This window comes from Dendrobates tinctorius, unplaced genomic scaffold, assembly GCF_039654945.1.
Source record: "Dendrobates tinctorius isolate UK_male_01 unplaced genomic scaffold, ASM3965494v1 ptg000070l, whole genome shotgun sequence".
Lineage (NCBI taxonomy): Eukaryota > Metazoa > Chordata > Amphibia > Anura > Dendrobatidae > Dendrobates > Dendrobates tinctorius.
The window spans coordinates 41,172,837-41,185,433 of NW_027361738.1; the positions used below are offsets into that span (position 1 = coordinate 41,172,837).

At 42.9% G+C, this 12,597-nt stretch overlaps 1 protein-coding gene across 1 annotated transcript in view; it reads left to right on the forward strand.

Annotated features, from left to right (window-relative positions):
- RNF32 (ring finger protein 32) overlaps window positions 1–12,597 on the forward strand; it is a 69,911-nt gene that overhangs the window by 13,786 nt on the left and 43,528 nt on the right. The window contains exons 3-4 of the mRNA XM_073581595.1: window positions 2,922–3,192; window positions 10,428–10,570. Coding sequence (XP_073437696.1) covers window positions 2,922–3,192; window positions 10,428–10,570 — 414 coding nt within the window. The remainder of the gene's footprint in view (window positions 1–2,921; window positions 3,193–10,427; window positions 10,571–12,597) is intronic.

Below are 12,597 nucleotides of genomic sequence, written 5' to 3' on the forward strand. Positions count from 1 at the left end.
TGGTGCAGCGTCCATAACAAATTCTGGTGTTTTTTACGTTTACCATATGGGTCCATTAAGTTAATATTTTCATAGATGGGAAATTTATGAATTTGGTGATGCCAAATGTGTTTTTGTTTTATTTATGCTTAAACTTGTTGTTAGATGTTAGCGATGGGGGGGCCTTCAGTTGGCCCAGTGAAGCCATGGCAAGTCATTGGCACCACATGATTAAGGGGTTGCCTGGGCAAAATGAAGATTTTTCTGGTTGTTTTGTATGTTAAAAATCAATAAAGAAAGCTCTCCTCGTCTTCCAGTGCTGACAAGGATCCATAACAGGCCACTTTATGGTTTGCGTTTACACCGGCATGAAGTTGTCGTTATTCAAAGCTGCGATTGACTTCCTTGAATGACGTGCTGCAGAAATCCCCTGACAGTAGTGGTAATCATGGGTCCCAGAAGTCCCCTGACAGTATCATAGAATCATAGAATCGTAGAGTTGGAAGGGACCTCCTGGGCCATCTGGTCCAACCCCCTGCTCAAAGCAGGATTCGCTAAATCATCCCAGACAGATGTCTGTCCAGCCTCTGCTTGAAGACTTCCATTGAAGGAGAACTCACCACTTCTCGTGGCAGCCTGTTCCACTCATTGATCACTCTAACTGTCAAAAAGTTTTTTCTAATATCTAATCTGTGTCTCCTCCCATTCAGTTTCATCCCATTGCTTCTAGTCTTTCCTTGTGCAAATGAGAATAAAGTTGATGCTTCTACAATGTGACAGCCCTTTAGATATTTGTAGACAGCTATTAAGTCTCCTCTCAGTCTTCTCTTTTGCAAACTAAACATTCCCAAATCCTGCAACCTTTCCTCATAAGACAGGGTTTGCAGACCGGTCACCATTCTGGTCGCTCTTTTCTGAACTTGCTCCAGTTTGTTGATGTCTTCTTTAAAATGCGGTGCCCAAAACGACACAATATTCCAGATGAGGTCTGACCAAAGAGGAGTAGAATGAAATAATGACTTCACGTGATCTAGACTGTATGCTTCTGTTAATACATCCTAGAATTGCATTTGCCTTTTTTGCTGCTGCATCACACTGTTGACTCATATTCAGTCTGTGATCTATTAGTATACCCAAGTCTTTTTCACATGTGCTGTCACTTAGCCCTATTCCTCCCATTATGTATATGCTTTTTTCATTTTTATTGCCCAGATGTAGTACTTTGCATTTCTCCCTGTTAAAAACAATTCTGTTAGTTGCTGCCCACTTCTCCAGTTTATTTAGATCTTTTTGAATCCTCTCTCTTCTCTAGTATTAGCTATCCCTCCTAGCTTTGTGTCATCAGCAAATTTAATCAGTTTACCCTCAATTCCTTCATCTAAAGCGTTGATAAAGATGTTGAACAATACAGGGCCCAGGACAGTAGTGGTAATCACGGGTCCCAGAAGTCCTTTTGCCACTCTGAATGGTGATGAATTCTTGCCGGTGTAAACAGTGCAACCTGCACTAGCTAATGGTAAGTGCCGGGAAGTGAGTATCGCTTTTTTTTTTTTGTTATTTTTTTTAACATATTAAGCCACCTGGGGTAATTTTAATTTTTCCTGAACAACCACTTTAAATACTGCTGGCAGAAATTGACAGAAGCAATCAGAGCTAACTCAGATGTCGGCTGTTTAACACAACTGGCACCTGCAGTATATAGGGTGGGCTCAGGGACTGCTCCCTTTATATACACCAGCACTCGACATGTGATGTAATTGTACGGTATTAACACTTGTTATCATGGAACTACTGGGCCATGATGGACTACAGAAACACTACTGATTTACTCCAGAGACATTGCCACACGTGGCTGTTTTTGGTACTGAATTCATTGAACTGAATGGTGCTGCAACTCCATACAGAACTCATGTTGTGTGTGTGATTGTCACTGTTTTTGGAAGATATCATTTATGGGTTTTTTTTTTTTAAGGTTTTTACAACTTCTTTAAAGGACAGCCATCATCTGAAAATGACCTAGTGTTTAAATAAGGTTTTTCTTTTAAATGCATTTTTTACAATTTTGGCGAAATGGTTGTTTTTTTTTTTAACATCTCACAATCTGTATTAAAGATTAAAATCATATAGAAATCTTGCAATTTTCAGACTCTCAACTTCCTGTTGTTTCAGGAAATAACACATGTACATAGTCACAATGAACTGGACAGACTCTGTCCCTCTCTATTGAAGTGTTTAACAGGTGTCATTGGAAAGGGGAGCAGGGTCAGCTTTGACATTGCCTATTGTGATTGGTGGATCTGATGCTAATTGCTATGTTTAGAGATGTTACCTGTCATTGTAATCCTGCCTCTGATGTTAATGATATTGTTGAAAAAACCCTACCTGAAAAGACACGAAATGTATGAATCTAAAAAAATCCCTAGTGGCCAGAATGAGAATTGTAAGATTACTAATTTTTATTTTTTTAATAAAGAATGTGGTATGAAGAAAAAATTGCAATTAAAATAAATAAATTAAACTATGTAATTTTCTTCTGATAACCCAGCAGTGGCCTAGATTAGGGCAGCCAAAGGAAAAATTTACCATGACTAAGTCACCAAATGTGACCACAGACCACCATTCACTCAGCAGGGACCAAATCTGTGTACTTTGGGCCTCCACCCAAGGTATTTGGAGGAAGGTATGTCTTTTTTCTGTTATATAGAATAGTACAATCTGCAAAAATCTTAACATCTTGAGGAAAAAAAACTAATCGTATATTTTGTCCACCTGGGAGCCGATGAGTGACGTGCATGGCACAAATGGAAAGTAAACGTCATAAAACGCCTTAATGTACTTTATATCTCCAATGTAAACTGCAGTGTGAACAAACCACAAGAAAATTAAGGTGGTCATTTTTCATGTTTTATATATTTATCATTAACTCAACTTTTATGTTTTAGAATCAAGACAGAAGTCGACAACCAGACATTTTGACCGCCGTAGCTTTACAGGATCATATATCACAAAATCTCCAACTTCAGCATCTCTCATTAGCTGATCCTTGTAAAGGAATCAGGAGTGTGAAGAAGTCTGCAGGCCGAGGTGTGGACAGAAAAATCGTGAAACCTGTTGTTGATACTGGGATAAGGAGAAAATGTACAGAAAAAGCTTCTATCGATCCTACAGACGAGGAATACGTTCTTGATGCATGTGGTCCAAAACTAACATTGGGTAAGTCACTGTAAACTTTACTATATGTATGGAATATTACACTAGGTCATTGCAAAATTGTACCTCTCCCAAAGGACTCCATAAAACCTAAAGGTTTTTTTCTCTGACATTTATGGCACTTTACAAAAAACTGCAATAATTATCTGAAATACACATTCAGAAGAATGGGGGTCCCATGCTGCCTCCATCAGCACTCCAAAGAGGAGAAGAGATGGCCACGCATACATGTGACTTTCTTCCTTGTAGTTTAAAGAGAATTTGTACGGTCAACCATCCTAAGTCATGTAGGTCATAGAAAAATTGAATAAAATAGTCCCTTGGTATCTATCATCTGACATTCCTGAGAAATTTGGATTTTTCTTAATACTTAAATGAGCTGCTAATTTCTGTGGTCCGGATATAGATCTCCCTGAGATTCTGCCTCCAGTGCTCATTATAAAAGAAATGGGGCGTTACCAGTGTTAGACATGTAATATCACTGACAGTTTGCTCTCCTGATCTACATGTCTCACACTGGTAATGCCCCCCTTCATTTCATTTAAAATAAGCTCTGGAGTCAGATTCTCAGTGAGATCTATGTACAGCTCATAGATCTTAACAGCTCATTTACATATTAAGAAAAACACGGTTATCTCTGGAATTAGGCTTCGGATCACAGATATTAAGATATTATTTTATTGTTCCTATCACCTGCGTGCCATGTAGACGGCTTAGGAGGGTTTATCCTACTGACCGATTCCTTTAAGGGAGTTGCATAAACTACAGTGTGATGGGCATGTATGGTGTGTTAGGTCACCTAAACTCCTACTCTCTGGAGTGTTAAACAGGAGATCGTGGACCCTCTTCCCTTAATGTATTGGGGTCTCAGAGATGAAATCCCCATCTTTTAAACTTCTTTTAGTCTCTTATAGAAATACCTATTTAAAGAGAACTCTGGCTAAAACTTTGATGTTGTGTTATTCTTAGGGCTCCCCCATAACTGTGCATGGAACAAAGTGTTGGCCACATAGTGCTCCCTTATATCTGTGCCGTCCCATTATAGCTGACCCTGCTCCCAGTTTGCGTGCCATTCCTTTTCTCTCTGCCATAGACGAAGCCAGTGAGCAGCTAACAAATGGAAGAGATAGAGAGAGAGATATGTGATAGATAAATAGATACTATAGATATTGTAGATACAGTTGTGGCCAAAAGTATTGACACCCCAGCAATTCTGTCAGATAATACTCAGTTTCTTCCTGAAAATGATTGCAAACACAAATTCTTTGGTATTATTATCTTCATTTAATTTGTCTTAAATGAAAAAGCACAAAAAGAATTGTCCTAAAGCCAAACTGGATATAATTCCACACCAAACATAAAAAAGAGGGTGGACAAAAGTATTGGCACTGTTCGAAAAATCATGTGATGCTTCTCTAATTTGTGTAATTAACAGCACCTGTAACTTACCTGTGGCACCTAACAGGTGTTGGCAATAACTAAATCACACTTGCAGCCAGTTGACATGCATTAAAGTTGACTCAACCTCTGTCCTGTGTCCTTGTGTGTACCACATTGAGCATGGAGAAAAGAAAGAAGACCAAAGAACTGTCTGAGGACTTGAGGAAGCATGAGCAATCTCAAGGCTACAAGTCCATCTCCAAAGACCTGAATGTTCCTGTGTCTACCGTGCGCAGTGTCATCAAGAAGTTTAAAGCCCATGGCACTGTGGCTAACCTCCCTAGATGTGGATGGAAAAGAAAAATTGACAAGAGATTTCAACGTAAGATTGTGCGGATGTTGGATTAAGAACCTCGACTAACATCCAAACAAGTTCAAGCTGCCCTGCAGTCCGAGGATACAACAGTGTCAACCCGTACTATCCGTCGGCGTCTGAATGAAAAGGGACTGTATGGTAGGAGACCCAGGAAGACCCCACTTCTTACCCCGAGACCTAAAAAAGCCAGGCTGGAGTTTGCCAAAACTTACCTGAAAAAGCCTAAAATGTTTTGGAAGAATGTTCTCTGGTCAGATGAGACAAAAGTAGAGCTTTTTGGGCAAAGGCATCAACATAGAGTTTACAGGAGAAAAAAAGAGGCATTCAAAGAAAAGAACACGGTCCCTACAGTCAAACATGGCGGAGCTTCCCTGATGTTTTGGAGTTGCTTTGCTGCCTCTGGCACTGGACTGCTTGACCGTGTGCATGGCATATGAAGTCAGAAGACTACCAACAAATTTTGCAGCATAATGTAGGGCCCAGTGTGAGAAAGCTGGGTCTCCTTCAGAGGTCATGGGTCTTCCAGCAGGACAATGACCAAAAACACACTTCAAAAAGCACTAGAAAATGGTTTGAGAGAAAGCACTGGAGACTATTAAGGTGGCCAGCAATGAGTCCAGACCTGAATCCCATAGAACACCTGTGGAAAGATCTAAAAATTGCAGTTTGGAGAGGGCACCCTTCAAATATCAGGGAGCTGGAGCAGTTTGCCAAAGAAGAATGGTCTAAAATTCCAGCAGAGCATTGTAAGACACTCATTGATGGTTACCGGAAGCGGTTGGTCGCAGTTATTTTGGCTAAAGGTTGTGCAACCAAGTATTAGGCTGAGGGTGCCAATCCTTTTGTCTGGCCCATTTTTGGAGTTTTGTGTGAAATGATCAATTTTTTACTTCATTCTCTTTTGTGTTTTTTTCATTTAAGACAAATTAAATGAAGATAATACCAAAGAATGTGTTTCCAATCATTTTCAGGAAGAAACTGAGTATTATCTGACAGAATTGCAGGGGTGTCAATACTTTTAGCCACTACTATAGATCTGTCACCTACTAGTTAATATCATGTATGCACGGTATGTGACATACGTTCCATAGTCGGCTCATCTTTCACCACAATAGACAAGCTTCTACGGCTGCCAATTATATCTGTATTATTATTGCTATTACCACCGGTAAATCCCCATAGAGAACAAGGAAAACTGTTCCTTAATAACGTGTTAATGTCACCAAATTACTTAGCGAGATCTAATCAACCTGAACATAAACGTTTCACTTCTTCCTCATTGAAATACTTTTGTTAGTAAAGTTCCAGTGTTTCAGATTTTTCTTGTAACTTTCTGAATAATACTGACAACATAATTACTTTTGACAAAATGACAAAAGGAAATCAAGCATTAAAGCCGAACCTGCCAGGGCAAATGTGTGCGGGGCATAACAGAAGCTGCAGATGTTTCTATCTATTGTAAACTACATAAGCCCAGCAGATCCTTGAAGGTAGAAACATTTAAAGGGTCTTTATTTTTTTTTATTTTTTTTTACATACAGTTAGTATAAAGGATCCAGAAGTCGCATAAAGGTCATATGTATGGTTAAAGTTGCACTTTCTTCCCAGAGGAATGTCCTGGTATGACTAGTGCCAGCTGCTCTTCTATTCTCGCTGGCCCGTCTGGGACCTGAGTAGAGACGAGCAAACCTGAACTGTAAAGTTTGGGGTTCGTAACGGACACCTAGTGTCCAGTGCTGAACTCTGAACACAAACTTCTCCCCAATCTAAGTTTTATTATTCAGAGTTCCGGGAAGAGAGAGAGCTTATGGCAAAATTGGCAATTGAAGGGGAACTTGAAGGAGTTCTCCACCACTTTTTCAAAATTGACTAGATGGAAGGGATGAAATAAGTGTTACTTACCACTACAGTCCTCTGCTAGTACACCACCGCCACACAATAAAAATTACGGACATCTCCATTCTTTGTAGGTGGGAAAACTATCAAAATCGTCAGTGTATCAAATACTTATTTTCCCCACTGTACATTATATAGAGAATATGATGACATTCGAGTGGCGTTGTAAGAAAACACACCTGCCAGACGACTTCACTGCTCTCAAACAAGCTACACTTGTCTTCAAATCAGCCCTCACCTCTGCTAAATGGGCCTATTTCACAAACCTTGTATCTTCATTATCCCACAACCCAAAACAACTGTTCAGCACATTTAACGCTGTCCTCCGCCCACCACTGCCACCTCCAACTCCCCTCATCTCTACCGAGGACTTTGCCACCTACTTCAAAAACAAGATCGACCAAGCAAGGCAAACCTTTACTGTTCCACCACCCCAACCATTCCACATACCAGACCTCTGCCCTTACCCTAATAACCTCCCTCTCCCAACATTACTAAAGGTCCTCACCTTTCCAAATCACACCTCACTACCTGTGCACTTGACCCCATCCCCCACCTGCTCCCCAACCTCACTAACACGCTCATCCCACCCCTAACCCATCTCTTCAACCTATCACTATCTTCTGGTACCTTCCCATCTGCCTTCAAGCATGCCACCATCACACCCATCCTCAAAAAACAAACCTTGACCCAACTGCTATGCCCAGCTATCGCCCCATATCACTGCTCCCGTTTGCTTCCAAACTCCTTGAACAGCATGTCCATGCTCAACTTTCCTCCCACCTCTCATCTAACTCACTCCTTGACATCCTGCTTCCGCCCCCCACCACTCCACTGAAACTGCTCTGACCAAAATTACTAATGACTTACAGCCAAAGCTAAGACAGTTCTCCATCCTCCTCCTTCTCGACCTGTCCTCTGCCTTCGTCACAGTTGACCACTGCCTACTGCTACAGATTCTTTCTTCCCTTGGCATCAAAGACCTTGCCCTGTCCTGGATTGCCTCATAACTTTCTACCCGCACATTTAGCGTTTCCCACTCCCACACTACCTCCTCATCCTGCCGTCTCTCTGTTGGGGTCCCCCAATGCTTTATCCTGGGGCCCCTACTTTTTTCCATCTATACCCTTGGCCTAGGACAACTCAAAGTCCCATGGCTTCCAGTACCACCTGTATGCAGACGACACTCAGATCTACATCTCTGGCCCAGATGTCACCTCTCTGCTGCTGTCCAGAATCCAGGAGTGTCTATCAGCCATATGCTCATATGCTCCTTTTTCACCTCTCGCTTTCTAAAACTTAATGTAGACAAAACTGAACTCATTATCTTTCCTCCATCTCACATATCTTCCCTACCCGATCTATCTATTATGGTAATTGGCATCACGCTCTCTCTCTCTCTTGTCTCTTCCCCACTATCCCGTAGAATGTAAGTCCGCAAGGACAGGCTCCTTTACCCTCTGTACCAGTCTGTCATTGAAAATTTGTTTACTGTTAACGATATCTCTAATTTTGTATGTAACCCCCTTCTCATGTACAGCACCATGGAATTAATGGTGCTGTATAAATAAATAATAATAATTCTATAAAGTCAAGTGCCAGAAGGACTATGATGGCAGCCATGGGATTGCATTGCTGGGAGACCTATAGGAGCCTGTTCATCAGTACATTTAAATCCTGCTGTCACAGATTGACAGCGAATTTAAAAGGTTAAACGGCTGCAATCAGAGCTAGCTCCAGTAACTGTTGTTACAGGCAGATGCCGACTGTATAACACAGCTGGAATATCCCAGGTTTGGTGCAGGCTTGGCTCCTGAGACCCATTCTTACATGGGAACCCAAAGTAGGACGTATTGTTACAACCTTCATCGTGAAGGGGGTTAAAGGTTTATAGCCTATTCACAAGATAGTCACCTCTGGAATAAGACTTGTTCCACGCTTCCATCAATTACGGTTTCCTGTGGTCTGCAGTGTCTTGCCACCCAAACCAGTGTCCGTAGTGTCCAGAGGTTTGGGTTGGAAGACCTGTGGTCAGTTTGGACATCACTGTCTGTACTTAGCCCATGATTGTCAGACTTGTGAAACTGGTGCTTACTTGAATGGATGTTCCCAGCTTATAAAGTTATTACACATGGCTAAGATATGTCCTCACGTTGAGATTAGTGGTGGTCCAACCCCTGGAACCTCCACTGATCCTGGTTTTCCCTGTACTGTGGCCCATACAGCTCCACAGGGAACTGCAGCTGGCTCCAGCAACTTTCCAGGAAGTGAACAGTAAAGGAGGCACAACACTAAATCACTGTTGTCACACTTTATTTTCATGATCAGGGGGGTTCCAGAGACTACATCCCCCACTAATCATCATGTGATGGCATATTCTAGAATATGCTATGACTTTACAAGATGGGAATATTTACTTTTATCTAATCTATGTTTGCACCTTTAGACTAAGTTCAGATGTCCAGTAATCATTTATCTGAAATGGGTTCATAACATTGACAAGGATGTGTTACTATAAAAGAGTGTTACTTTGTTTTTGAAAGTAAATTTAGATGGTAAGAGATTTTCCACTAATTGATGATAAAACCACTACTATGTGGCTGTAGAATGTCTGATATTATGGATGTTCTCCATATTAGATCCTTCTAATCCTTTAACATGGCAGTCACTTGTCAAGGAGTAAAATAGAGTCTGCCGGTCTTCATGTATCTCCAGTTCTGCATCACTTTCATGGGCAGCACGGTGGCTCAGTGGTTAGCGCTGCAGCCTTGCAGCGCTGGAGTCCTGGGTTCGAATCCCACCAAGGACAACATCTGCATGGAGTTTGTATGTTCTCCCCGTGTTTGCATGGGTTTCCTCCGGGCACTCCGGTTTCCTCCCACACTCCAAAGACAATAGGGAATTTAGATTGTGAGCCCCATGAGGCACAGTGACGAAAATATGTGCAAAAACTGTAAAGCGCTGCGTAATATGTTAGCGCTATATAAAAATAAAGATTATTATTATTATGTATATCATTCGGCACAGCCTTTGACATTGATTAATGTCATACAGTGGCTTAAGTTAGTCCTCAGATTTGTTCTGAGCTCAAGGAGAAATGGTTTCTTTCCCTGAATGACTCAATTCATAGTGCTCTCCATGTGACTGATTGATTACAGGTATGATGTCTTCCCCTATTGTAATGACTGACAGGACAAAAGAAGACTCCGGAGAATTGCCCTCCAGACGTATTCTCTACACCATGTAGCTGTCATTACTAGTCAGTCACTACAGGTGTCAGTGGTAAAGGCATAAAAATAATTAGTGCAGCGACGGCTCCACACACAAGGTTAGCCAAGACAAACAACATACAGTTGGCAATCCAATCATCAATTAGGCGTCATGGCAGGGATCCACCATATCTGAACATATTAGGAGTAATGTAAGGCAGAGGAACAAACAGCCAATTGCTCTTCACACTTATTACAGGTCTTATGTTATGCAGATGGTATTAACAAGAACATATATTTTAGTAATGATAAATATGACCCCCGAAAAGTATCCTTTTTATACCAGTGACTATGAGAACTTGTATGTTTGGTTGCAGCTCAGAAACTTGGAATTGTTGAGGCTCCTGCGAGGCCATTAACCAGCGAAGAGTGGTTTACAGTGAAACAGCGGTCTGTGGAGCAAGGCGACTCTGTACAGCCATGTGTTATATGTAAGGAGGAGTTCAAACTCCACCCCCAGGTACAGTAGTGACACTATGCCCTATCCTCCCCAGGTACAGTAGTGACTATGTCCTATCCTCCCCAGGTACAGTAGTGACACTATGTTCTATCCTCCCCAGGTACAGTAGTGACACTATGCCCTATTCAAATTCCAAGAAGCTTTATTGGCAGGACTAAATACACATTAGTTTTGCCAAAGCAAGTGTACAAAAGGGAATAGGGATAGGGACTGTAGGGATGTTGTGTAGGGGCTGTAGGAAAGGTGGATGGGGGCAGATCCAGGATGGGGCTATAGAAGTCCATGGCATAGGGAAGGTGGATGGGGGGGGATGGTGGCAGATCCAGGGTGGGGACTATAGAAGTTCATGGCATAGGGAAGGTGGATGGGGGGATGGTGGCAGATCCAGGGTGGGGCTATAGAAGTCCATGGCATAGGGAGGGGGGATGGGGGAAGATCTAGGGTGGGGGCTATAGAAGTCTATGGCATAGGGAAGGTGGATGGGGGCAGATCCAGGGTGGGGGCTATAGAAGTCCATGGCATATCACAGTTCTCTTTTTCGCAGTCTATGACATTCGCTCACATACCGCACCGCTATCTCCACTGCTCTCTCTTCTTCCCCCAGCAGGATATATGTTTTCTCTTCCTCCTTCATGGTGATGAAATTTTGGGAAGAGATGTGAGGGTCTCCTGAAGTGAGTGTCCCTCACTGCTGAGTATTTGGAGCAATGTAGCAGGAAGTGGGTTTTGTCCTCCACGGCCTCCTGGTCACAGTGTTGGCACAGTCTTTCCTCCCTGGGCTTGTAGCTCTGCCGGATTCGATGGCCAGACTGTGGGCACTGAGTCTATATCGGCTCAGGATCTTGCGGTCTCTGGGGTCTGGGAGTTTCTCCAGGTATGGGGCCAGTCTGTAGTCTCTCTGTAGACTCCGGTACATGGTCAGTTTCTGTGAGTTAATGATGTTGTTCTTCCAGTCACTGACATACCTCTCCTGGCCTTCGTCTACCATCTTCCTGATTCCAGCTTTTGTCAGGTTGTGATTGGTGTTCTGGTCAGGTTGGGTTTGGGTGGGCTGTTCCGAGGGTCCTGGTTTTTCTGTTTCACCTACATGTGCTTTATGGTGATGGGAGCTTGGATTGCTCCTATGTAGGTGAGCCTGGAATGACAGTGCCCTCTTTAGAACCATTAGGTGTAGAGGGAATCTGCCCAGCTCGACCCGGCAAGCACTGTTGGAGGTGCTCCGATGGACTTGGAGAAGGTTCTTGCAGAATTCCAGGTGGAATATTTCTGTTGGGCTGGAATCCCACCTTGACCAGTCTGGGTAGGTGTGAGGACCCTAGACTTCGCTGCCATACAGGAGGATTGGGGCGATAATGGAGTCGAAGATTTTTAACCAGACCCTAACTGGCGGCTTCAGATAGTAGAGTTTTCTTTCGGATGGCATAGAAGGTTTTGCAGGCCTTGTCTTTCAGGGTCTCCATAGCTTGTTTGAAGCTCCCTGACCGGTGAATCTCTAGGCCCAGATGGGTATATTTGTCCATTCCTGTAAGGGCGCAGTTGTTGAGGACAAATGAAGGGTGCTGGTCTGATTTTCTTTCTCCTCTGGAACACCATGATGTTGGTTTTCTTTAGGTTGACCAGTAGTACCCAGGTGGAGCTGAATTTCTCTAAGATTTTCAAGTTGTCTTGGAGGCCTTTCTCGGTTGGTGACAGAAGCAACAGGTCATCTGCAGGTATCCTCCCCAGGTACAGTAGTGACACTATGCCCTATCCTCCCCCAGGTACAGTAGTGACACTATGCCCTATCCTCCCCCAGGTACAGTAGTGACACTATGCCCTATCCTCCCCCAGGTACAGTAGTGACACTATGCCCTATCCTCCCTCAGGTACAGTAGTGACACTATGCCCTATCCTCCCCCAGGTACAGTAGTGACACTATGCCCTATCCTCCCCCAGGTACAGTAGTGACACTATGCCCTATCCTCCCCCAGGTACAGTAGTGACACTACAGTATGTCCTATCCTCCCCTAGTTACTGTGTCCTTTCCT